At 46.9% G+C, this 27,923-nt stretch overlaps 1 protein-coding gene across 1 annotated transcript; it reads right to left on the bottom strand.

Annotated features, from left to right (window-relative positions):
- Positions 1-1,431: 1,431 nt before the first annotated feature.
- SBSPON (somatomedin B and thrombospondin type 1 domain containing) lies at positions 1,432-26,982 on the bottom strand. The gene is made up of 5 exons (XM_055318354.1): positions 26,683-26,982; positions 16,374-16,568; positions 6,873-6,963; positions 5,104-5,280; positions 1,432-3,143 (listed from the first exon to the last, which is right to left on the bottom strand). Exons 1-5 carry the CDS (start codon positions 26,894-26,896, stop codon positions 3,026-3,028), a joined length of 795 nt encoding a protein of 264 aa, XP_055174329.1. The 5' UTR covers positions 26,897-26,982; the 3' UTR covers positions 1,432-3,025.
- Between the last annotated feature and the right edge of the window lie 941 nt (positions 26,983-27,923).

Here is a 27,923-nt window from a genome sequence, read left to right as displayed (position 1 = left end):
TCCTATAATCTCAGCGGAATTTGGGGAAGGAGAGAGAGTAAATGTGTATCCATTTGTCACTGGCCTAAGTGGTTCATCTCTCTTTCAATATGCTCATCACCTGATTGCTAAGACCTCAGAATGTCCAGGTCTTTGTTTTCTAAGTCAGCTTGAGGTATTTATATGAATAGTCACTAGAATATTCTTAAAGAGTAGAACCAGTTTTTTTTTTTTTTTTTTTTAATTTATGATAGTCACACAGAGAGAGAGAGAGAGGCAGAGACACAGGCAGAGGGAGAAGCAGGCTCCATGCACCGGGAGCCCGATATGGGATTCGATCCCGGGTCTCCAGGATCGCGCCCTGAGCCAAAGGCAGGCACCAAACTGCTGCGCCACCCAGGGATCCCCCGAACCAGTTTTATTTTGCATCATTTTTGTGCATACCTGGAAAAGATGGCTAAACTATTGCTGTTGATATTTATGCTTAATTATAGCATTCGCAAATAAAAATGTCCCAAGAAAAATCTTAAAAAGAGAATAGTGTGATTATAGTTTACCTTGACCCTTTTTCTTTTTTTTCCCATCTCTTTTTCATTCTCCCCTTCTGAGTGATCACCATCCCTAATTCCTTCTTCATCTTTCCTGAGTGTGTGTGTGTGTGTATCTTTACATATGATATAATTTTTTTGGTATACTTATTTTCAAATTACTTTCCACAAATACATTTTAAAAATCAATCTACTAGGGATCCCTGGGTGGCGCAGCGGTTTAGCGCCTGCCTTTGGCCTAGGGCGCGATCCTGGAGACCCGGGATCGAATCCCACGTCGGGCTCCCGGTGCATGGAGCCTGCTTCTCCCTCTGCCTGTGTCTCTGCCTCTCTCTCTCTCTCTGTGACTATCATAAATAAATAAAAATTTAAAAAAAAAATCAATCTACTAAGTAATCCTAGGATCCGCACATCACCATAGAGTGCCTGTGGCAATGACCCTATGGTACTCATTGAGAAAAAATACTGAAGAGGTCTTAAATATTTTGATCTTTAGCCTTGAAAATAAAACTTTTGGTTCTTCCTTAATCACTCGGGCTACAATTTTCAGTTCTGAACTGTTTCCTTGTAATCTGTTAGAATTAATAAGCTTTTCAAAGCCATTCTAGCCTATGAAGTTGTTCTCAAAAATAGAAATAAAAATATACTTCACTGTGAAAGTAATAAGTGGCCGGCACTAAAAAACTACATAAGGTGAAAAACTATTTTATACAACTCAAATATGTTAAATAATATAACACACCCTGAAACCAGAAATACAGCATAGCTTTATGGCTGATAGTCTCCATATGTATCCCTATCAATTCTGAAGGATTTTTTAAATTTGGTTTTTGGGGAAATTTTGCTCATCCCCTGTCCAGTCCAGGAAATGTGGGTATTTTCTAGTCAAACAAGTAAAGATCTCTTAAAAATGTGAACAGAGAGTTTATTAACTGGTATAAAAATGTTAAGTAACATTAAAATTACCCAGGTATAATCTTCAAAAATCTTGCTTTACAAATGTTAGAAATAGTCCTGAAATGTTAATACTGAACTTGTAGCTTAAGATCCTTACCTTGATGAGACTCAAATTTTATTATTAATCTCTGAAGAATTTACCATAAAAACAACTCTGACAGTTAAGTGAATACATAGTCAGAAATATTGCTACTCTCAGCATTAAATACTAGGGACTTTCCTGGCCCTATTAAGTTTGCTAGTGTCATTCTTGCCATTACTTGATAAGTACCAAGAAATATGTATTTTAGTAAATCATTTGTGAGTGAATAATATTTCATACAAATGAGACTGAAAGGGTTTAGATTTTAAGATGCAGCTCTCCAGAGAAAACACCCTAAACTTATTATTTGTTTCAGAACGGAAAAGAGCTTAGCTTTCACAGCTGTCTTTGGCATAGTCAGGCTTTCTGTTGAAGCGGAGTCCTGGATGAGAAACTAAGATTGGTCTCTGTGGCTGACCAGCAAAATAACCCATCCGTAAGCCACTTTCTCTCTGGTTCACTGGTTTTCCAATCATAAAAGAAGAAGACTAATACTTCCTGTGTGTGAGATCACCACATACGTAATAAAATCCATGTCTTCCATAATTTATAACTCTACCTTGCACCCCAGTTAGAAGAAAATGTATGCTGTAGAAAAAAAGTAGTAGATTTACTTCAATTAACCTTGAAGTTAGTTTAAGCTTAAAGCTGAAAGATTATTTTAGTCAACTTCAAGTTTTAAGCCTACAAAACAATCTTAGATGCTAATGACGGTAAAATTTTCATAGTTAAAGCATCGTGTCCTTCACTGGTCCCAAAATTCCCTTCATGAAAATTATAGCGTTTAAGGAACTTGGATTGACCTAAAATGAACATTTGATTGGTCTTCTCAATTAACCAAAGAAAATTTCTTCTTCAAAAAAAGCATTTTTAACATAACCATTGGTTTTTTCATTACAAAACACCTACTAAATCTTAAATAACTCATCCTGTGGAAAATTATTTGTGACTTTTTTCTTGAAATCATTTCACAATTTATGGAATAATATATGGGAAATGTATGTGTGGGAGTATATATATATATATATATATATATATATATCTGTACACATTTTTTAAAGTGAGAAGTTTTTAAGAGATTACAGAATAGAAAGAAGGAATGCAAGATTCAAAGCATGGATACCCTTCAGTGACAACTTACCAATAAATGGACCATATTGTAGTGATTTTAGTGCGAACAGACATGTATTCTGTGTTGTGTGGGCCACCTTTGTATGAAGGGACACGAAGCCATAGGACATGGACATGAGACTACAGGAACCTTTAGAATGGGTCTTCAATGCAGTGAAAATAAAAACAAAGGTACTGTACATCTTGAGAACCGGCCCGCGAATTTTCTTTCTCTTCAGATTCTGGCAATGGCATGTGTTCAGGGACTTTGGCCAAATGGTTTTTGAAGTACTGAACATGACATGGTAATGTGTAGCATGTTTACGAACACATTCTAGACATATTGCATCTATATAAAAATAAAACTGTGAACAGCTGGACAAGAACACTGATCTACCCGCCGAACTTTTTTCCAAGTTCCTTGACACCGAGGATTGCCAATTGCTTGCCAATGGAGAGTTTGATTTCTGAAACGATATTTTGAAAAAGTTAATGCTGAAAGCAAACCAAAAAAAATTCTAATTTTACAGAATCATACGTTGAAGTGTTTTGGTGTTGCTTAAAGAATGATCATACCAGAAGTTTTGAAGTGCATTAAAAATTGAAATTAGGAAAGGATCACAAACTGAGTTTCCCTCCTTAGGGGTTCCATCAAAACAAGTTACAAATTAATCTCCTTTTTGAGGATACGCTCTTGTTGAGAGAACTGTTTGAGGTTACTGTATTCATCTCTCTCACTTGATCTGAATATATGAAGTGTTACATAAAGGAACATAGCTCCTGTTTCGTGTATATTTAAATTACAGAGGTCTACCCAAATGAGCTCTTGAATCCTCAACTCTTTGATTCCATAGTGAAAGAACGGGAGAAGCAGGAAGAGCAAAGCCAGATTGTTGAAGTTAATATTTTTAAAGTCATTGGAGCTTCAGCCAGGGCTTAAGGTACTTTCTGGGTACGAATTAAATTACAAATTCATTTAACGACAAAATATGGATGAGATATTCAGAAAAATATTAAGTCTAAAGATTTCGTTTTGATTTGATATGCATGTCTTACCTACTTTGCTGTTCATATGGTGTACTCCTTACAAAGGCTATTAGGCACAAGTGACTAACAAACATAAATTCAAGTTATTAAATATTAAAATATACTGTGGGGAATAATGACTAGCTGGAAAGGTTCATATTTTACATTCTAATTCGTATTTTTACCAGTTCCACCTGATATAGTTAATCGGGGATCCCTGGGTGGCTCAGCGGTTTGGCACCTGTCTTCAGCCCAGGGTGTGACCCTGGAGTCCCTGGATCGAGTCCTACATGAGGCTCCCTGCATGGAGCCTCCTTCTCCCTCTGCCTGTGTCTCTGCCTTTCTCTCTCTGTGTGTCTCTCATGAATAAATAAATAAAATCTTAAAAAAAAAAAAACAGAAAACAAAACCATAATCCATGTGTGAGTAAAACTGGTCTTTGTCCAATAGCTGACCAGCATGAAGTCTAGTCTTAGGAAGAGTGTTATCAGATATAACTGATAAATGTACAGACTGGGATAGATTTTCAGGGTGACAAAATGTTTTCAGGGTAACTTCTTTTGGACAATCTATAGATTTCTGTAGGTTTCTGATCCTGCAAAGATGAGCCCACCACCATCTCGGCTATGGTTTTATGACTGTCCCCATTGGGCAATGGTTCTGAAACACTGCTATGGGAGTGAATCATCTGGGCAGGGGTCAGCAAACCACAACCCTTGGGCCAAATCCAGCCCACCCTTTGTTTTTGTATGGTCTGTGAGTTAAGAATGGTTTTTTTGTTTTTAAAGAGCTGAAAGAAATTTTTTTTTTAAAAAGTCACAACACATGAAAATCACCTGAAATTCAAATCTTATTGTCCATAGATACAGTATTAGAATAAAGCCAAAACACTATGTCACCTGTTCACATAGTGTCTGTGGCTGTGTTCATGCTACAGGGGCAGACTTGAGTAGTTAGAGAGACCATATGGCCCACAAAGTTGAAAGTGTCTACTCTCCACCAACTCCTGACCTAGAAGATGGTTAAAAATCTACCCCCAAAGATACCGATTCAGTTTGTCTCATATGGGGCTCAGGAATCTGTATATTTTAAATCACCATCCCAAGAGGTTCTGAATTTCAAAACATGGCTTTGGAGTGATCAGGTTTCAATGGTCCTTTGGGAGAATGATATGAACCCCAATATCCAAATTTATTCCCTCATCTCTGCCATAGAGCCTCTGAGTCCCATAATGTAAACTGGGCCCTGGATTCAGGAATTGCTAGACAAGGTTCTCCTTGGTATGTTGACTCTCAAACTATACCCTGATATGTTACATAATAGTCTGCTGTTCAGGACACAGGATAGATCTCTCCAAATGAAAAGAAAAAAAAAGTCCTTCAACCAATGTTTCTTCCTTACCCATCAGAGTCCAGGCCATCTCCAGAACAGCGAAGGCTCACAGAATTCATAGCTGGGCGTTGACAGTCAACGCACACTGTGTACCCCTCTCGGAGATACTGCATCCATCGAGTCAGAGGGCGATTTTCCAGAGCACAGTGATGAGTCAATGACTCTGTCTTGAACTCCATACAATATCTAGAGCAAAAAATGCAACACTTTCATGGGGTGTCATTAGAGATAGGCTAACGCTGTAAAAAGCCTTAGGAAGCCTGCAACCCCCAAGGACATTTGACAGATTGGAGAAGGCAGTGGTGCGGTGCATCTTCACAAGCTACGCGCCAGTCACAGAATGCCTTGTAAAGTTTCTCATTTGCTGAACGTCCATACGATGATGGACGTTGTCTGACTGGCAACTAGAGTGAAACTTATGGCTCTTTTCCAATCCATAAGTTTGCAGAAATTTGGATATCCTGTTTCCTATCAAGTCTGACCACCAAATTGTGTATAAAAAGTACATTTCAGTAGGAAGATAGCCCCTAATAACTTTGCTAATAAAGAATAGAAATCAAGTAAGAACTTGCTTATTATTATCAGTGCCCTAGCTGGCACCAGAGCTTTTCTGCCCCATAGACGTTCCCGGGGGCGTTCCCTATGCTCCCCATCTGGCTCACCTGCATGATCTGGGCTAATGAGGAGGAGTTTGGACTTGAATCCAAGCATCAAAGTTATATAGGGCATCATAGATAAAAGGAAATGGGAAGCTGGAGACATTTTTCTGTGACAGAGGCTAGTGTCACCTTCCACTGAACTGTAAAACTCCCTAGCACTGTAAGTGACTAGACTGAAGGCCTGTGGGGGGAGCATCCAGACAGGGGTGAATATTTTAGAGTCTTGTACTAAAAAAGCAACACCATTTTACAATTCTTCAGGGAAGCAAAACATAGTAAAATTTCCACATGTGGTGTTTTCGGTTCTAATTAAGCTCCAGTGGGCTAGTTTCTTGTCCATAGAATTCTGAGCTGTCCTAGGTTAGATGGAAAGCGACTGGCGAGTCTGCTTCAAAGAGCTTTAAGAGCAATAGGCCATTTACTCGGTACCTTTGGTACTGAGGTAGGAAATTCTATGACGCAGCTTCAATCAGCTTCAGTCAGACAGCTTAACCCAGACGTCTCTTCATTATTTTCTCATTAAATTCTCCTAGCAACGCCATGTGGTAGGCATTAATATTCTCATTTTTCAAGAAGAACAACTGAGGTGGGACCCCGTATCCAAGGTCTCACGGCTAGTGCCTGGCAGTGTGGGGGCCTGAACTTGCAGCTGCCTGGTGTCCCTGTGCTGACCGCTGAAGTGCAGGCTTCAAGTAAGCGTGGAGGTCCCTCCCAGCCTGTGCCTTCTGTCTTGAAAGAACTCCTCAGAGCTGAGGTGTGGGCCACTTTCAAATTCACCAAACACAGGAGGTGCTAGAGTCTGAGCCTGAATTCTCCTAAATCCTGTAAGAGGAACATCCTTAGTACAACTGATAAAGTGATATCCTCATTTTATATAGCGTGTTTCTTGTTGATAGGACCTCAGAGACAAATCCTGGTGGCCCCACAAAAACAAAGGAGAGACAGGTAAGTCCCAGCTTTGTGGTAAGGAGTCACGTTTTCCCCAAAGTCAATGAACAAGTAAGAGAAGAAAACTTATCCCACCCAGATGAGCTTCGTGGGCCGACCAGGCCATACCACCGGAAAAGTATAAGCTGAAAAACCCAAACCAAACAATACAAAACAAAAACCCCAAATTACCCGGCATCCTCTGTGTCTGTAGACCACTGTGGAGAGGCGGCTTGTCTTGTTCTCTCCTTGTTGAATGCAGAGGTAGTTATAAAGGCAGGGACTAGGAAAGAGAGAAGGGCATTGGACACATGCAGCCAAAAAAAGTGCCCAGAACGACCTTTCCCAAACTTGGTGTCAATCCTGTCTCAAGCACCCCCATCCCTAAGTGCAAGGGGCCACGCACGGTACACCACCAGGAAAGAGACGGGGGCCAAGTTACCCACCCCCCCCCCCCCCCCCCGAGTCCCCAGAACCCAGCTGGAGGAAAATCTGTGTGCTCGCCAATGGGCAGGGAGGACTGCAGGACTGACAAGCAGGCTTGTCCTTGGTAATAAACTGACACTGTCTGAAAGGGAAGGAAGGGGAACCGGGAACAAAAACCAAGAGGAGGTAAGAAAAGATGCGAGTAAATCACGGGGAAAAAGCTCATGGGGAAAGGAGAGATTTTTAAAGATGAAAGGAAGAGAAAAGGGAAAAATAGGAAGAATAAAATTAGAGAATAGGAGGGAGAAAGGAGGAAGAAGACAAAAGAGAGGGAAGAGGGGATGTAAGGAGAACAAAAGACACCTAGAGAGAGGAAATGTGAAAAGGAGAAAACTGCAGTAAAAAAAGGGAGGAGAGAAAAAAGGGAGGAGGTGTGAGTGTACCCGGGCCCCAGATCTCTGCAACCCCAGCTTGGAAGCTTCCCCACCTGCACGTGGCCTCAGGAGGACTGCCTGGTTCCGGCCAGCACAGCATCCTCCCCACGCCAACTTTCAGCCTGTGAGCAGGAAAGTCAGATTGGTCCCCTCCCCCTCCCTGTCCCCAGCCCCAACCTAACTCCGCAGCTCTGGACCAGAGAGAAGAAAGGGAGCCAGGAATCCTTCCCTCCCTCCTCCGCTCTCTTCTTTCACTGATTTTGCTTGTGTGTCTCCTTCCTCTTCACCCCTAAGTGTGGGGAGGCGTCTGCTGCTAAGTACAGTGTAGCACCTCCAGATGGCCCCCCAATGCCGCCCTGCTGTCAACTCAAGGAAGGTCAAGGCTTTGCCCTGGTCATCACTGTGGCCCTCACACATTTACACGCTTAGTAAGCATGCTTGATGAGTGAGTGAATGATGTCTCAGAACTGCCACCAAGGCACACAGGTGCTACCTCCCTGTGGTCTTCTGTTCCGCCACTGAGCCTTGTGGCTGAGACGGCTCAACGGTCCTTCCTACCTTTCGTCTCAGAAACTGGACCGCCCCAGGAAGGGTGGCGACCAGCTGATGTTGGCTGGTGGGATGCCAAAGTCACCACCAACGTGAGCAAAATGGCACGAGGGAAATAGCTGCAAAACCGTGGCAAGCCCACACGTTCATTTGACCTGGCTCCTTACTAGCTCCTTATGGCCACAAGATGGCAGCCCTAATTCTTTTTTAGATTTTCTCAGGGAGGCCTTTTGGTATTCCTAGGGAATTTAGACCAGAGTGGCCTAATACCTGGTAGCCACCTGCTTCTAGGAGTTGCAGGTATCATTCCTGTCACAGATAGCTTGGTGCTTAATCTCCTTGGTATGAAAATTACTCACCTCTAGCACAGGCCCTCAGAGTCCCAGCTGTGAGACTCCTCCTTGCTGCACAAACACAATTAATTGTTTTCCAGAGAACATGCCACTTCTACCTGTGACCAGTTTAAGAGTAGTTTTAAGTACATTAAATGGATGATCTTTTACACCACATCACTGTGAACACATTGGGGAGAAGTGTTTTTTTGTTTGTTTTTAAACTCAAGGTGCTAGATCCCTGATTCAAAGAGGAACATTTCTCCTCTTTGTTCATTCTAATCTATTTTAAAAATCTTTTTAGATTAAGTTTAAGCTTTTAAAAAGATAGTTTTGGAAATTGAGACACATTATTAATACTGTAGGAATTGGTGAGGCCTTGACTTCAAACTTTCTTTGTACTGTGATTTCCTTTTGGGTGTATCTTGCTAAGTGAAACTTGTTAAATTTTTTTGTTAACTAAATTTTTTTCTTAAAGATTTTTTCACAATAAATAAATAAATAAATAAATAAATAAATAAATAAATAAAAACAACTCAGTTTTCGGAGGTGGACAGCTCCATTTGGAATTTCCCAAATCGGTAGACAGAGTCAGAAAGAACAAGTGAGCGCATGTATGTTAGGAACTTACTGTTTCTCTTAGCTCTAATTATCTGGAACACAAACATCGAAAGAATTTTAGCTTTCCCACGTATTGTTTCCATTTCTGTTCTTCTGACGCATTTAACGAGTCTATTCAGTAAGTGAAGAATACAATTGCTGCTCAGTCCACCTGGCATGGGACCAGTCAAACTATGAAATTTTCAGGATGTGTTTCTTTAGCTCAAAACATTTATGTGATCTCCTTATTTGTACCGCATATATTACTACAGAAGGTCAAAGGCGATGCATTTAATATATAGCTCGGGGGCGGGGCGAGAAAATGAGTTTAGGGGGTGGAGGGCATCTGATATAAAACCCTTAGCAAAATTCCTATAATAATAATGATGAAAGCTAACAAGGATGCACTTCTAAGTTTCCAGGCATAATGCTGAGCACTCTTCATGCGTGCATGCATTTACTCCTTACAGCAATCCTCTGGGATAGGTCCTACTGTTTCCCCATTCCACAGATGAGGAAATTGTGGCACAGAGAATTTAAGGAACATGTTCAAGGCTCCTGTCTAAACACGGCCGTGTCAGCCCGCATCTCTGAAACCATGCTCCTCGCTGCCTGGAGACTATCGTTAACGGGGATCACGATGTGTCACTGTTTTATGCAGCATATATCCTATGAATTGCCTAAATCCTGCTCCGTGTTCCCTTTCTGTCCCTAACCACTGTCCTTAATATGAAGCAACATTAAAAGAGAAGGAGGGGGGCTCTAGGGGGGCTCAGTTGGTTGAGCATCTGCTGCTCCCCCTACTTGTGCTCTCTCTCTCTCTCTAAAATAAATAAATAAAATCTTTAAAAAATGAAAGAGGAAAGGGGACATTGTGAGCCTCCATCCTGAGCCCCTGCAGGTGCCCTGATGAGGGGTTCTCATCAGAACACCGAGGCTCACAGCAGTGAAATGAAAGGAAGATCCACAGCGAATGATGCAGCAAGGACCCCCCACGGAAGATAGCTGCTCCTGGTTCTTCTTCTTCTTCTTTTTTTAATTTAAGGTTTTATTTATTTATTCATGAGAGACACAGAGAGAGAGAGGCAGAGGGAGAAGCAGGCTCCATGCAGGGAGCCCGACGTAGGACTCGACCCCGGGTCTCCAGGATCAGGCCCTGGGCTGAAGGCGGCGCTAAGCCGCCGAGCCACCCGGGCTGCCCCTGCCTCTGGTTCTCGAGGTCCGCTGTCCACATGCCGCGCCAGCCTCCGTGGGTACGACTGACCACAAAAGCAAGCCAGTAACCCCGGGGCTTGGGTCTTGTGTGTCCTGCCGCCTCGAGCCCCGGCCTGGTTCGGTGGCAAATTCTCCTGAGACAAGGGCCACGTCCTCCTTGAACAGGAGTGCTCAGAAAACAGACCGGCAGCCAGATTGCCTGGAGGTCTCTGAACCAGCACGACTTCTTAATGCCTCCCCTGAATTCAATTTGCATTACTTAAGAGTGGTAAGTGATGTAGAGGTTACTTTTGCCTTCAGCCCCATTGCTGCTTGGGTGTGGAGGAACACAGCCCGGGGACAAAGGCTCTCAATAAAAGCTACTCCCCCCACCGCCTTCTCCCTTCCTGGCAACAATATTCAGATGTAATAATTCTTTGTTAAGAGGCCACTTGCCAGCTTTTCTGGCGTCCTATCAGCCTCCCATTGTTCGGTTTTATAACAACTCCACTTCTAAAAGCATGGTGCGGCACATACTGACTTTGAACATGAAAGTACATTGAATTTGCTTAGAGAATTTCATCAAGCCCTCTGACACAGTGGGGTGTCCCCAAAGCAGGCTTAGAACCACTGGTCTGTAGATACAGTGTCCAAGGGAACGGAATGAAAAGGTGACAACTTCTTTTGGGAGAAGTCAGGATGTACAACTAATACAATAACATGGCCTCTTGGATTTACTTAATGAAAACCGTACAATCACGATATGCATTTAAGGAAATGGGGGAAATCTGGTGGCTACTTGATCGTTAATAAGACAGCCTCAGTGATCGTGTTTTATTCACGGGCCTCTCCGAGTCTTCCTCTTTCTACTTAGTTACCAGAACCTGTAATTGCCATGTTAGCTCTCATGATCACAGGAGCAGCAAAGCAATATCAAGAGGGGAAAAAGCCCACAGGATTCAGAGCCCTGAGACCCAGGTTTAGATTCTGGAAGTCCCTCACCAATGCTGTCACCTCTCTGAGCTCCAATGTCCTTTTGGTTTCAAGGATAACGAGGCTGTCCCCTTTCCAAGTAAGCAGGATAATGGCCCCTCGAAGATTTCCACATCCTCATCCCTCGGGCCTGCGAATATGTTATTTCATAAAGAAGAATTAAAGTTGCAGATGGAATGAAGGCCGCTACTCGGTTCACCTTAAAACGGGGAGATTACCCTGGATTTTCTCAGTGGGCTGTGTGTAAGCACAAGGGTCCTTCAAAGGGGAAGAGGAGGGTGTCACTACAGAAGAAAGCAGGGAGATGCGAGGTAGCTGGGTGTGAAGAAGGAGGGGCTGGGAGGAAAGAAATGTGACCGTCCCTGGGTGATGGAAAAGACAAGGAAATGGATTCTCCCCCAGAGCCTCCCGCAAAGCAACGCAGCCCTGCCAACACCTTGATTTTAGCCCAAGGAGGAGGCCTGGGTTGCACTTCTATCCCACGGAACCCTGAGACAATAAATTTGAGTCACTGTAAGCCACTGCGTTGGGGGTAACTTGTGACAGTAGCTGTGGGAGGCAAATATGCTCTCCTACAGGATGGCCATGAACACTGAATCAATGATGTCCATAAGAGCTCTCTGCCCTGCAGATGTGAGGGGCTGCTACCCCAGGCATCAGAGGCTACTGCCCTGTGAAGAGGAAGGCTGGTGGAGGGGGGGGCGGTAACCGGTGGCCCCGCAGCAGAACTGAGAGCCCCGGGTGGAGGAGGGTGCCCCTTCTCTGTGCTTCTGCACCAACCTGTGCATCCCTCCACCATGGCAGTCGCTCGTCACCCCGAGCTATAATTAGCAGGAATATGTTTGCTATTTGAGTCTGTATCTCCAGAACCTAGCACAGCACTGGCTGTAAGTAGATGCTCAGTGAATCTTCAATAAATGACACGGATAACTGAATGCATGGGCATTGCGGTGACACAGGGCTCAGGGCAATCCACCAAATGAGATTCTCACGCCACTGTTCGCATTTCCCTTTTCGTTGTCCATCTTTTTCCCAGGTGAATTCCACAGAACACTAGTGAGTCAATGAGATCCCCTTGGAAAAAGGGTCATTTAATCAAGTAAGGTGGGAAAACATCCCCTATCTTATCTCCCTCTTGTAGAATGAAAATGCTTATTAGCATAGTAAAGGCTCTGAGAAGTTCTTCGTTAGTGAAAATAATCTGATTTACCCCACATTTTCTTGACTAAACCCCTCTTTTGCATTTGGGAGCTTCTGCCTTCAGGAAAGTGCCATTTAGGTGATCCAGCTCTGAGTCAGAGGCTGAGGGAAGAACCGTGCCCCCATACTTGGGCTACAGCAGCGGTTCTGGAACTTCAGTGAGTAGCAGAGTCCCCTGGATGCCTTGTTACAAGCACAGTGCCGGGCCCAGCTCCAGCGACCCGGATCTCATGGGGCCGAGGAACTTGCCTAACAATTTCCCAAGTGAGGCTGATGCTGCTGGCTGGGGACCACACGTAAGGAACCACCAGACTGGAATATTTGAGGGGTCCTGTCTTCCCTGACCCGTTTGTGACCGCGGTCATCATTTCCAAGACATTACAGTAGGAAAGTGCATCTCAGGAACCGAAGGCTGGACTGTAAATGCCAGTGCCCCGTCCCCAAATACAGATTTCTCCTCTTCCCCAGCTGGATTTTATGAGGAAAGGCCACTGAGTACAGATACCTCCTGTTGGTCTTCTGAGGAGTCACATATGAAGGCTGCTACTTTATATATAAATCCTCTTACTGGAGTTTGGTGGGAGGGGTGGATGAGAGGGGTAATTTGGGAACATGAGGACCTGGGGAGGAGGACAGACCTGTGGAGGAAGACAGGGGGCTCTGCCCAGAGGACACAGGAGTGGGCAACTCCACGCAGAGATGAGAACCCCAGGGGGCAGGGTGTGGGCCCAGTGCTCCCTGGTGTCCTTGACCCATGTTCTATAGCATCATCCTCTTCATTGACCTTCCTGTCCCTTAGCCCGTGACCTATATTATGCTGTTATAAAGAGCTACTGCACTGCAAAGCAGTCTGCATAGCACGAAGGAGTCAAATGTACTTAAGAAATACTTTCTAGGGGCACCTGGGTAGCTCAGTGGTTGAGCATCTGCCTTTGGCTTAGGGCTTGATCCCAGGAGCCTGCTTCTCCCTCTGCCTATGTCTCTGGCTCTCTCTGTGTGTCTCTCATGAATAAATAAATAAAATAAAAGAAAGAAAGAAAAAATTTCTAGCAGCCAAACTCTATAGATGAGCAAAGTATCTTCTTCCCAGATAGATCAACCATAGGTTTAAGTGTCATCCAAAAAATCAATAATGTCCTACAGCGACTTCCTCCCCAGGCCTTTTCTACAGTGCTCTGCAGAGCGCATGAGCTGAATGTGGTTTGTGACCATTTCTGTGAGCACTAAATTATTTCCCAGGGAGCTTCATCTGACTGCTGTGTCCATGAGAGGCCTCCATCCCGGCCCTTCCGTTAGCTACTCCTCTGCCAGAGCCATCTTTTCTTTTCCTTTCATTTCTTTTTTCTTTTCCTTCAAGATGTTATTTATTTATTTATTTATTTATTTATTTATTTATTTATTTATTTGAGAGAGAGAGAGAGAACATAAGCAGGGGAGCAGCAGGCAGAAGGAGAGGGAGAAGCAGGCTCCCCACTCAGCAGGGAGCCCAAGGTAGGGCTGGATTCCAGGACTCTGGGATCATGACCTGAGCAGAAGGCAGATGCTTACCCGACTGAGCCACCCAGGTGCCCCCAGAGGCATCTATTCAAATCACATATCTGAGGACATCAGAAAATGCTATGGTGGCTCTCCAGGGCTTGTAAGGTAAAGACCAAAATCCTAAACCAAGAGCTCTGGGCAGACGCTTCCCCTCTCAATGCCAACCTCACTGTCTGTGCTCCCCAGACTCTGGCCTTCCTTCAACTTCTCAAACGGGCCTTGTGCTTTCCCTGTGTTACAGAAATGAGCCAAAGATGGTCTCTAGGTTGTTTACTTCCTCACAGCAGGCTGAGACCTGCTAGCTCCAAAGCCTACTGGCAGCAAACTCAAATTTTTATGCATCCAAATTGGTTTTTTTAAAGATTTATTTATTTATTTTGAGAGAGAGCTCTTGAGTGAGCATGGGGGAGGTGCAGAGGGAGGGAGAGTCCTAAGCAGACTCTGTGCTAAGCACAGAGCCCCACTCAATCCCACCACCCTGAGATCAGGACCTGAGTAGAAGCCATGAGTCGGCTGCTCAACTGACTGAGCCACCCAGGCACCCCCCAAATTGTTTTAAAATTCACCAAACAAGCAGATTTTTTAGCCATGTAGGCCCCTTCCGCTTTACATACCATGCAGAACTCTCCCTGGCATCTGCTGGCCACTGATGAGCTAAAAAGCCTTATAGTTGCAAGACCCCAAGCTGGTACCACATTTGCCCTTCAAAACTCTCTGACCCAGAGATCCCCAGCCATGTTGCTTAGTTGCCATTAAAGAGACACATAGCCCCTGGCAGATTCCTCTCCTCCCCCTCTGGATGGTGGTCCCCCCACATTGTAGCCTCTGGACTTTCCCTTCTCATGCAAGTCTCTCCAGGCACCACCCAAAATAGCTTATTGCATATTACCCCCTCTTGTGGTCATGTTTTTCCTACATCAGCCCCCAAATCCTTCAAACTGCTATACCTGACTACCTGGTTCACCATGCCAGTCTCTGTCTGGAAAATTCTATACTTCTCAGCCTTATCTACCCTTCCTTAGGGAAGTCTCCCTGCCCATTCCTGTGGTTCTGCTCCTCCCCCAAGACCAGGGAAAATCAGCTTATTACACGCACGCGTAGTTCCAAACAACTCACTCATTTAGTACCACTTCCACCAAAATGAAACTGTAATTTTCTGGGACTAATCCCCTAAGAGCATCATTTATCATCTCCCCTCTCCCCACTAGACTGTGATCTAAATGACAGCAGGCTCAGGTCAACTTATGTCACCAATGGAACCCTGGCACCCAGCCCAGTGCCTGGCATCAAGTAGACTCTCAATAAATATTTGTGGCTAGAGTGGAAAAAAAAAAAAGGAGCAAAATGGCTTGATGAGTATCATGTTGGCATAAAAATTTCCAGGTTCCTATGAAAAACACCTGATGTTTGTTACCCTGAGAAGTCAGTGTTTTGCTCTATCAGATTCCATCCAGATCAACACATTGGTGCCGGCCTTTTTGCTCATTTCTTTGTGAGCTTCTTATGGCTCCCGACTCCTTCAGGAGCCGAATTCTGGCCCCTCCGTGGGCCACTCCACAACCAGGACAATCTTTTCAGATCACAAATCTGATCCCATCAGCCCCAATCCAGGCAGCTGGAGAGGAGGAACAGGTGTTTTATGAGAATAATCTATCACTGCTTAGGAGTTAATCCTTTTTTAAAAAAACAGATTCTATTTATTTATTAGTGGGGGGGGGGCGGGGGGAAGAGAGAGAGAGGCATTAACAGGCTCCATGCAGGGAGCCTGACCTGGGACTCCATCCCAGGTCTCCAGGATCAGGCCCTGGGCTGAAGGCAGCACTAAGCTGCTGAGCCACCCGGGCTGCCCGGGCGTTAATCCTTTTTCTGTTGCTTTCACACGTGCGAGTGATAAGCGTACCTGACTGCATAGGAATTAAAAGTGCAAGATGAGAGCAGCCCGGGTGGCTCAGCAGTTTAGTGCTGCCTTCAGCTCAGGGTGTGATCCTGGTAGACCTGGGGTCGAGTCCCACATCAGGCTCCCTGCATGGAGCCTGCTTCTCTCTCATGAATGAAATATTTTTTAAAAAGTGCAAGATGAATAGTTAAAAAAAAAAAAAGTGCAAGATGAATAGTTAATCCTCATGGGCGCTTAGTGTCCGGTGAAGTACCGTCATCCTACCTGAAGGCCTCTGTCGCCAGCTTGAGTTTGCTAACAATCGCAAGGCACTTGTCCTCCTTCCCACCCAGGGCGCCCCCCCCCCCGGAGCAGGGCCCCCACCGGGTTAAGAGCACCCCCCAGGGCACCCCGCAGGACACGGAGGGCTGGGGGGCTGGGGCTGGGGCAGGGAGGCCCGGCCCCCCGCGCCCCCGCGCCCCGGCTCCCCGCGCCGCAGGCCCTGCAGCCACGCAGACCGCCCCGGCCGCCCCCGCCGAACCGCCAGTACCGAAGGCGCGTCCGCAGTCCTGGCCCCGCGGCGTCGAGTAGTCCAGGCAGCCGGCTCGCTCCTCCAGGGGCGGGCAGGGCGCGCCGCCGTTCCGGGGCTCCTGCTGCACCGGGCGCCTCCGCACGCGGGCCGCGGGCCTGCACTGGTCCCCGCAGCCGCTCCAGGGGCTCCACTCCCCCACGATGCACGGGCGAGCTGAAAAACAGCACGGCGGCGGGATGGGACGCTCACCTGGCCACACCTGCGCCCCTGCTCCCGCCGACGCCGGCGGTCGGGGCGCCCCCCCACCCCGGCAGCGCTGCGCATCGGGGGGCGGGGGTGGGCGCGGGGACAGCGGGGCCGCCGGCCTGCACTCCCCCCGCCCTGATGCTCAGCCGAGCCCCCGCACCTCATAGGGGCAGGCGGGCAGGCAGCTCTTGGGGTCGGGAGGGTGGGTCTGAGCCGGGACACACACACACACACACACACACACACACACACACACACACACACACACACACGCCCGAGTCAAGGGAGTGATGCTTTCCGGCCCTTCCTCACACTCTGTGCGCTTAGATACCATCATTGTTCCTGCATTTCCTTGACTTTAACGTCACCCTCCCCTGCCCAGAACGTTGTTTACTGCAACAGCAATACATATTCATTGTAGATAACGAAAAGGGGAATTTTTTTTTTAAGATTTTTATTTATGTATTCGGGAGAAGCACAGAGAGAGAGAGAGAGAGGCAGAGACGCAGGCAGAGGGAGAAGCAGGCTCCATGCAGGGAGTGTGACGTGGGACTGGATCCCAGGACCAGAGCCAAAGGCACAAGCTCAACCACTGAGCCCACCCTGGTGCCCAAGGGAAAAAAATGTAAGGGAAAGTGCCCAAGTCACTTCTTACCCCCAATGTGTCTCTCCATCAGACATAGCTTAGGGCCACACCTAGGGATCTCTAGATGTGAGACCTCTTAGGTGCTAGATTCTCATCCTCCAAGGCCCTTAGACCCCTAAACTAGGAGAGTTGGAATTTGCAGAAAAGCAACCAGACCCCACAGAGGTGAAGAGTGCTACTCATGGTCGCATGAAGGGGCAGAGTCGGGGGTAAGAATTTGGCTCTAGTGACAATTTTCTGGCCACGGCTGGAAAACCAATGTGGTTGCATACTTAATTTCCCCACTAAAAGTCCTAACAAATCTTTTAAAAGGACCATAATGCATTTTTAAGTGGAATTATCTTTGGACTTGAAACCGTTTATAAGAAAAAGAAGAAAACAAAAGATGTACCTCTGAACGAGAGGCTTTGCAAAACTCTTTCTTTCCCACAAAATGTGACCCACTTTCCCTACCATCCTCATACTTTCAAGCTTACAGAGTCTCCACCAAGAGAGCACTCTAACGTCTCTGAAATATTGACTTGGGCTTCTGACAGCTTGTACTTGAAAACTCATTTGGCCTCTCAGCACACTCCAGTTTAGGGTTCATGGGTTTTGGAAGACCAATCATTTGGCAGCACACAGCTCACCCTGACATGAAAAGGGTCACATACAACATAAACATCTGTCAGTAATTCAAAAACTTCAGACTGCTTTAAAACATGCTTTTATTAATCATCTAAAAACTCACAGGCATCACATGTCAGGTGGGTGAGGAAGCAAGGATGAGGCACATGAGACTTGCTGCCGGTACCTGCCAGGCACACATCCTTTGGAAAAGCAGTTAACAGGCCATTTCAAGCAGATCAGAGGGATCCTTTAATTTTAGTGATCCCATGATTTAAGGGAGCCATAGAGCCAGAGGCATAGAAAGAGATTGCCTGCAGAGCTAGGAGCTGAGAAGCTTAAGTCTCCCAACAAGTCTCTCTGTCACCCAAATATCTTCATCCCTGAGTCTAGTTAGTCTTGTCCTGATGTGTTGGCCTTGAGCAACACTTAATAATACACCTTAAAAAGCAAACGAGACACTTGTTTCTAAGATTAACATTGGACATCACTATAGAGTAAAATGTTGCCATGGCATTAACTCAGAATTTAGGAATAGGGCCTCAGTTTGAATACACACTATCCGTATGGTAAGAGATGATACTGGGGACAGTTTTCTGACGGAATTGAGTTTCCTGGTATTTCTTCAACATTTGTGTCTCAGGGGCAATGTTTACTTATTTCACTTGGTTTGACCCAGAATTAATGCCCTCAAATCACAGTATCACTGAATCAGTTGTTGTTCCTATCGGTTACCTTGGACATAGCTATGTCTCATATTTCCAATCCATGACTTCAACAGCTCCATAAAGAAAATTAGGAGTCCTGAACATCATCTTGACTGCTTCATTATAAGACAAAATGAAAAAAGTTCACACAGAATTATACAAGTAAAAAAATTTTGTATCCACAAAAGTTTTTTGAGTTGGACGATGAATCTGAGGTATTTATTCCTATTCTGTAGAAAAGATTATATTCATGATTAACTTGTGAACTTTTGATTGTTTGGATTGCAATTCGCCATAAATCACAAGAGATCTCTGGCCATGGAGGCCAGGGGAAGTACAGGAACTTCTAACAGATTTATCAGCCCAAGTCATACATTACAGCTGCATGACACAAATTTCCTTTGAATTATTCCATTAGTATTCATATCTACAGCCAGCATGTCAAAATATTCTTTGTTCAGATCTTTCTCAATCTTTGCATCTCACTGGTTATCACTGGAGGCCAATAGACCTAGTGAGCAACGTCATCATCCCTGACTCCAGGGAAGTCACAGCTTCCCAATGTCCTAATGGTTAGGATTTAATGACATCATCTCATCCCTTTTAGAAGAAAAAGCAGCCTGGGTTTAATGGATGCCAGAATGCTCGGCAAGCTGTTTTCTTTTTTCCTTTGTTTAGACTCGGTATAATATTCAGGTGGAGTTTCCCAACTCTGAGATGTGGATTCCAATGCAAGTAATTTATTTGGGAGGTGGTCCCAAAAAGTGTAGTAACACCAGAGATGGGGAAGTAGACACAGAAGAGAACAGAGGCATAGATCCCTAATTTCCTGACTTAGGCCCAGTGGGCACATCTGGCCCTCGGCTCACTCGGAAGTGAAATAATGGGTAGATCCAGAGTACAAGGAACTATCAAGTCCTCTCTGAAATTTTGGCTAGTTCCCCCTTCCTCAAGAGCTTTCTGGTGATCAGATGTCCAAACCACAACCACAAGGAGAATGACCAAGAACAGAGAAATAAGTTAAAGATTTCAATAGGGAATCTGCACACAAAACAAGAGTAGAGCATATTTTCACATGTCCTAACAGGGATATCCAGTCATATCCAAGTTCAATTACCTTAAAAGATTTTCTACTAATCTTCAAAAATATAATAATAACAATAATTTATAAATGGCTTTTTAAACTGTCTCAGTGGTTTGCTATTGAATTTGGAATAAAATCACATGCCGTGTAACCCAGTGTGTGTCCCTCCCCTCCCACCACCTTCTCTGCTCCAAGTTCCAGCCACGCTGGCCTCCTTATGCCAAACTCCCTCACGCTTCAGAACCTTGTATGTGTGTTCCCTCTGCCAAGAATGTTCTTCCTACGTGGGGCATGGCTGGGGTTAGCTCATCCATTAGGCCCCAGATGAATTATTGGTTTCTCAGGGATTATCTAAGGGTGGATTATCTAAGTGGTCTCCCAATGCCACCTCCAGCCTCCCACCTGCCACACCATAAAATTACTTCCTCTCAGAGTTCAGTGTTCCTTGCTGCCTAATATTTCCACAATTGACAATTACATATTTTACATATTTATTTGTGTTATTTATTGTCATTGAGTTTTTCATTTTGTGCCTTGTGCTTAGCACATGGTGCTCAATAAATATTTGCTGAATGAACGAATGAAAAAAAGAAATGGCATTGGACCCATTCCTCCTCCTTCCTAAACAAATTTGCTCATATCATTAGTTAGAAGCCAAAGAATTGCCTAAGGCTCTAGAGTGGGAAGGAAAGCCAGTGGAAGGACAGGAGCAAAATCCAAAATTCTCAAAGCCAAAAATACTGGAATTCTTAACCTGGGCAAGAGTTGTCTGGGTTCTCTCAGGAACACGGTGGCCCCAAACGGTGTCACTGGAAGGAGTGTGGCTTTCTGCGCCTTTGGCATATATAGATCCCAGCCTCTCCTGGCAGCCACAAATCCTCCCAATGCTTTTAAATCCATTTGTGTCTCCTGCGAGTACCAGCTTCTTTCATTTTATTATCAGTGGCAGGGAGTGGTATTTCCTCCTTTTTGATCCAAATTTCCCTCACTCAAGAATTTCAGAATATGGTGAGAAAAAAAAAAAATCTATGTTTATCTTATCCCTGCGGCTCAGGGATTTAATTTGTCAGGAAGTCCCCTTCCCTCCAGCAGGGACTTTTTAGGGTAATGACTCCAGCTGCTGGACCCATCTCTCTATACCCACTCCCCCTCTCAGAATTACCAGTGGGCCCCCTCCAGGTCCATTCACAGGCTCCATAAGTAGGAGCAACCAGAACCATACACACTAGTCTCAGTCTTAAGTACCAAAAGGTAACTAAAAAAAACATTTTCTACTATTCTTCTTGATGATGCTACACACACACATACACACACACAGCGACAAATTGAGCTGACAGCCAGTCCTTCATGTCGTACTTATAGTTTGGGATATTTCTTCTTAATATAAAACCTTGCTCCTTTTCATGCAGTGTCTCCTTGGTTAATCAGGGATCTGGCCCTGCCTGTTTGGCTCTTTCCCACCTAAAAGTTTAAGGCCACCCACGAGCAAGGGCTTTCTCCCTCACGTTGTTAAGTTCAAATAGTCCTAGTCATTCCTATGAAAATATTCTTCTTGCACTTTACCCACAACAGTCCCACGTATGCCTAGCTTTGGTTTCTTGACATTCTGTGGAATAAAAATAAAGCAGCCCCTTCACCACATGCACATACACATACACATCTCATGATAAGACGATTTTAAATGTCATAGGCCTTTTCTCTTTCCTTATGAATCCCCTTATCTAAGAAATCTTATCAAATCTTCTCTGAAGATCAAATGAGACTACATTGCCCACTGCCTATTTGCCACCTGCCCCCCCAAAGCACCAATAAAATGATTATTTCTTCTTCTTACAGAAACCATGTTATAAAAAAGAAAAAGAAAGAAAGAAGAAAGAAAGAAAGAAAGAAAGAAAGAAAGAAAGAAGAAAGAAAGAAAGAAAGAAAGAAAGAAAGAAAGAAAGAAAGAAAGAAAGAAAGAAACCATGTTATCAGGACGCCTGGGTGGCTCAGTGGTTGAGCGTCTGCCTTTGGCTCGGGGCATGATCCCAGGGTCCTGTGACTGATTTCAGCAGGCATCAGGCTCCCTGCAGGGAACCTACTTCTCCCTCTGCCTACATCTCTGCCTCTCTCTCTGTGTGTCTCTCATAGATAGATAGATAGATAGATAGATAGATAGATAGATAGATACATACATACATACATACATATATACATAGATAAAATCTTAAAAAAAAAAAAAGAAACTATGTTATCTGGCCCCTAGTGGGTTTTTTTTTCTTTTGATATTAACTAGACAAGTTCATGAAATCCTAGAGAGACAATAAAAAGGACTCCCTCATTAGGAAATAAAATTTTATACACCATATAAACCCAGAAAAAAGGGGCATACAAATCAAAAAGATAATTATGCTTTTAAGCATTTACTGGGTAGTAAGTTTCCAGGTGAATTGTTTTGTTCTTTTGTATATTTCTATATTTTCCAAATTGTCTGCCACAAACATATTTTTGTAGTTAAGGAAGGAAAATGTGATATATAAAAGGACAGGTGGCTACAGTCCAGCTGGTAGTGCCCTCTGACTGAAGCTATAACATCCTCTCGGTGGACTGACTGTTCAGGTTGTTTAGACAAACATAATTAAGTGACACCATGATGGCTGTTAGGGAATTGTAAAGAGGAGCACGACACACTTTTTGCCCTTGAAGAGTGTCAGTTGAAGGACAGAGAAGGCTCACTCACTCTCCCAAATATTTATCTGGGGCCTGCCCTGCAAAGTACATAGCTTCTCATAAAGTCTCGTTTCTCTGAGGGTGAAAACAAAATGTTTAAATGTGTGGGCTATGGACTCAAGACTTCCTGAGTTCAAATCTCACTCCATCACTTGTTAGCTATAGGGCTTTGGATAAATTTCCCAACCTTCTGGTGCTCTGATTACCAACCGGTAGGTTGTGAGACCTAAGTAAGACTAGAGCTGTGAGGTGCCTGGCACAGAGTAAATGTTGCATAAGGGTTGACAGCTCTACCCTCCTCCACTGAACACCAGGGCTGCGGCCCAAGCCTGCAAAGTCAAGTCATGTTGAATGTTGGCGCCAGGCCCTCCTCATTTTTCCTACAGAGACAAAGGCAGGGGAAGCCACATGCTGTCTCTTGGGCCACTGTTCCAGTAAAGCCTCCACTTTCTAAATCACTGTGGATGGTGACATCCTTCTGGGTGCGTTCTGGAGTCTGTATATATTTTTTTAAGATTCTAATTATTTATTCATGAGAGACACAGAGACAGGCAGAGACATAGGCAGAGGGAAAAGCAGGCTCCCGGTGGGGATCCTGACGTGGGACTCGAATCCAGGACCCTGGGATCATGACCTGACCCAAAGGCAAACACTTGACCACTGAGCCACCCAGGTACCCCTGCAGCCCATCTTTTTCAGTACATTTGCTCCTTCTCCTTCCAGGTGTGCAGTCAGCAAATTTGGGCCAGTTAGTTTCCTAGATTCCCCGGTAAATCTAGCAGAAAAGACTGGCTCACACAGGCTACTCAACTTTTGTCCTGCCCCACTTGGGCTAAGTATTTCTCTTTCCTGAATTCGCTTATCAAAAATCTAATGCAGCCTACTGTTTCTATGATCTTAGAATGCAGACTCTAGGAACCCAGATGATGAACTGGAGACTGGGGCCTTGTGAGCCTGATAAGTGAGCCTTCTAAGAAATTCTAACTTGGGTCTGTCCCCTCCTTTACTTACCTCTCCCCATCCCTGGTCAGACACAGCCAAGGGAGAATTTTCTATTCCTTTTCTTGGTGGGGGCCGGGGAGGGATATGGAGATACATAATCGGTGTTGAAGCCCATACACCAACATCCTAATGAGATTTGCCTGAGCCCATTCGTTTCAGAACAGATATTTTTGGCAGCTCGGTAATTCCACAGCTCTAATAACTTATTTTTATTTTTACTAGGTAAAAAAAGAAAAAAAAAAGTCCTATTTAGAAAAAGAAATTCCAGTATTTCTTCTCTTAGCTGCACCAGAAGAAAAAAAAAAAGCAAAACCAACAACCATGTCTTTACAAAGAAGAAAAAAAATCAGAAGGAAGAGAAATAAGGCATTCTTAGTTCTACTGACACAGCTCCATTCTTGGCTCACCTATAAAGTGATTTCAGCCAAAAAGGTTTCAGACAGCATCAGCAGGTAATACAACCCTGGGGGAGCAGACGAGATCCTAGGGGGCAGCCCGGGTTCTATGCCCAAGGAGTGGCTGGCAGGCCCCGAGCTGCCCAATCCTGATACAGTGGGGAAGAAGGGACAACGAGGCACAAGCCCCGCGGCAGGTGGCAGCCCGACATCCGGCAGCGCGGCCGTGGGTCCAGGTGTCGCCGAGCCCCCTTCGGGCCCACTCAGTCCGGGGCAGCCCCGCCAAGGCCCGGCTCCGGGTCTGGGAAGCCCCCGGCCTCCAGGCTCAGCTCTGCTCCGCTTCCCCGTGGCCACTTCCAACCGTCTCGGTTTTCTTCCTCTGCCCCCGAGAAACCGCAGGCGCCGAGGATTCACCAACGAGGGGCCTCTTAGGCCCAGCGCCGCTCCTGCTCAGGCCTCGGCCAGCTCCCCAGGGGAGGCCCCTTTCGGCCGCAGGTGCCCCTTCTTCGATTCCTGTGGGCGCCCTCCTCCTCCTGGTTTCCAGTCCCAGGCCCGCCGCTCGCAGCTCCTCCCCGGGCACCAGCTGCGGGGGGGCTCTCCCCGAGCCCTTCCCAGGGCCGTCAGGGCAGCTCTCCTCTGGGCCTGCTAACCCCACACATCCCCGCTCCGAGTGATCGGCTCTCTGGTTTTTTAAAAAGATTTATTTATTTATTTATGATAGACACACACACACAGAGAGAGAGAGAGAGAGAGAGAGAGAGAGAGAGAGGCAGAGGGAGGAGCAGGCTCCACGCCGGGAGCCCGATGCCTGACCCGATCCCGGGACTTCAGGATCCCGCCCTGGGCCAAAGGCAGGTGCCAAACTGCTGCGCCACCCAGGGATCCCCCGGCTCTCTGTTTTAAGATTTCTACCGCCTGCACTGAAAATAAGGGATTGTATCTGTGACCAAATAATGACTGAGGACCCTGCAAGCCCTCACAGCGCCGGAGGCCTCACTGGAAAGCCGGTTCTTCTCTTACGTCCATCCTACCTGGGCCTCTTCTGTGCCTGAATCTCTCCACAGCTGTGGTGGCCGTCTGTCCTTCCACCGGTGGAGCCTCTGAGGCGAGCCCAGTTCCGGGCACAGAAGGTGGACACCCACAGGGACTGCTGAAGGACCACAGGATGGTCCTTCCCCTTCTGGAGACTTCTTGCTCATTCTCCGGACCATGCTTGCACATTACTTCCTCTGGGAAGCCTTCCTTGAATCTCTTGGGGCTTCTGAGTTTTCCCTGTCTAGTCTCCTGGATCCCTTATTTGGGCACTGAGCATGTCGCAGGTGGTTGGCAGGTGTAGTCCCCTGCTTGCCATGAACTTGTAGGGAGCAGAGACCATGCCTTCGTCTCCTTTGTATCCCTGCACTTCCCACAGACTGGGGCACATTGCCTGGTCTACAGGAATTCTCTATTTACCTTTAAGATGTAAGCAAGTCACCTCTGAGAGAGTGATCCTGCCTTAGGGATCAGCCTTAGGGAGAGAGGCTTTGCTCCAGGGATCCAGGTAACTGAGGCAAACAGGTGTTTCGGTCTGATGCTCAGTGGAGGCGGAGGGGTTTGGGGACCCTGGGACCCAGGGCATCACATTTCCTAAATAACTGACTCTTCACCTTTCTTTAATAATAAAATACCCGGACCTTGAAGCAGGATTGGGAAAGAACTTATCAAAAAGAGGATCGATATTCACAGGTTAATCATTAGCTTTCAAACAGGATCAAAAAAAAAAAATCTTAATGTTTTTCAATTGTGTTCTTTCAGTAGCAGGTCTGGGTGATACCTTGCCAGGGGCAGGTGGCCTCTTCCAGCATCAGGGAGGCAGAGGAGTGCTCCTCTTTATGGGGCATCGGGTTCCCCCAAGTAATTACAGAGACCCAAGGGTTCCTCTCCCAAGAGGATGCCAAGGATACCACAACACAGGAATCCTTGAGGTCCAACCCTAACATTTGTGAGGCATTTGGGGTGATGAGATCAGCAGGGAGCAAGAAGAGAGCTGGCTTCTCTTAGGTAAACCTTGTTCTTTGGGACTGTACTCAGCATCTCTACATCTCTTAATTTAGTTAAAACAGCATCTATGGAGCCCTTACCAGGGGCTGTGATATTGTGGAAATAGAAAGATGAAAAAGACTGACCCTAAAGGAAAACCAGCAAGATGAAAACATAATAGGAAACCCGAGACAAAACCTCTTATCATACTCCAGAGATAAAACTGAATTCAAAGAGTGTATTGAACACCTCCGATGAGAAAGGGGCTGTGCTAGGTGCTGGAGTCCAGAAGGGAGGACCACTGCAGTCCTCCAAGAACTTGTTCTGCAGAAGTACCCACCGGGGCCAGCCCTTGGCACCAAGTGGGTAATGACACATCCCTTGCCTTATCACCCCTCCCAAGGCCCCTGAGATCCCCGAGCGTTAACAGACTGAAAGTGGGGGGCATGGACATGCGGAACCTGACAGGCCCCCTTTCCAGGTGGGAGGTGTCCCTATCAGGCTGCAGTTCCGGGACCCCGCAAACTTCCAGGAGAACAGACGGCTCCAGTCCCTTCCATCCAGGCTGTGGTGGGGAGAGGTGCTTCGCAGTGGTGTGTCTAGTTGGAGAGGCCTGGGAGATCCCTGGATGTGGGGAGCGTCCAGGGAGGGGGGGGGGGGGCTAGGATAGGGGAAGCTAGGTGTACCTGATGGAGGGAGGGGTCTGGAGGACTCTAGGATGGGGGAAGCCGAGTGCACCTGGATGAGGGAGGCTGGAGGGCCCCAGGCCGCAGGGAGGTGTGCTTGGATGGAGGGGCTAGCCGGAGGCCCGGAGGGGCCGTCGGGACGCGCCAGGATCCCCCGGGGCTGCGGTCCTTGGGGGGACCCTGCACCCCTTGGCTGCCGGCGCCCCACCCTCGGCCGCGCCACCCACCTGGGCACGCCCTGGCGTAGTCGAAGCAGCAGTCCCCCGTGCGGCGGCAGGCTTGGTCGCAGTAGCACGTCCCGTACACCCTGTCCAACCTCCAGCCGCGCGCGGAGCAGGCGGCGTCCCGGCCCGGGCAGCAGCGCCCCGCGTCGGCGCAGCCGGCCAGGCTCCCCGGCCACAGGCGCGCCAGCGCGCACAGCGCCATCCACAGGGTCCTCATGGCCAGCGCGCCCCCGCCCGCCGCCCGCCGCCCGCACACCTCGGCGCCCAGCGCGGAGCTGCTCCTCGGAGAGCGGCGGCCCCAGCGGCGCGGCCCGGCCCGGCCCGGCCCGGCCCTGCCCCGCGCGCGGCCCCCGCCCTCCGCGCCGCCCCTCCCCAGCCCTGGCGGCGCGCCTCGGAGCGCGCAGGGCGGGCGGGCGGGCGGGCGCGGCCCCCACGCGGCCGGGGAGGGCGCCTCTCCGCGGGGCGCCCCGCAGCCCGCGCCCGGCTCTCCGCGCGCCCCTCGGGGACTCGGCCCGGCGGCAGGTGCTCGCGGCGGGGGGGCCCCGGCGCCCGCGGCTCCCGTCGGCAGCGGGCGGTCGGCTCTGCGGCCCCAGCCCGCGGCGCCCGGCGCGACCCGCGAGTCCCCGCCGCGCCCGTGCGCCTTCGCCCGGAAAACCGCAAGTCGTATTGTTTCTTCCCCCGGGACCTCAGTCCCCCGCGGGCCACAGAGGCCCCTTAGACGCAGGGAGATAAGACCAAAGCGACATCCCTTCTTCCTGCTGCATTTTACGAGGAGATTTCCCTGGCCCAGGAAAATGCCACTTTGCTTCACGGGAGAGCCGGTTGATGAATGGTTAGGGAGAGGATTTCAAAAAATGAACTGTGCTCTGCTTTCTGTTAAAGCAGATTTCCGCAGAGGAGCCTGCTTAATGGTACTCAGCAATACCCCCCCCCCCAAAGTGCTCCACTAACTCCTCATCCATTTCCTTCCCTCTTTCTCTCCAAATGTGTTGCATTTTCTGCACCTCACTCTTTTTGTTAACCAAAAACTACCCTGAAAGTTTCCTTTTATTTTATGCTCTTAAATCATTTAAGCTATTATGGTTTTTGGCGAGAAACCAGGAATATGAAGTTTTCTGTATCTTGTGAACCTAAGATTTCTAATACATTTCAGAGATTAAGTTTATTTTTTTTTCCTTTCTCATACACAGACTTCTTCTTTTTTTTTTTTTTAAAGTAGTGCTGGCAGGTTTTTTTTTTTTTTT

Source organism: Nyctereutes procyonoides, unplaced genomic scaffold (genome assembly GCF_905146905.1).
Source record: "Nyctereutes procyonoides isolate TBG_1078 unplaced genomic scaffold, NYPRO_anot_genome, whole genome shotgun sequence".
NCBI lineage: Eukaryota > Metazoa > Chordata > Mammalia > Carnivora > Canidae > Nyctereutes > Nyctereutes procyonoides.
This window is presented reverse-complemented; position numbering and strand designations above follow the sequence as displayed.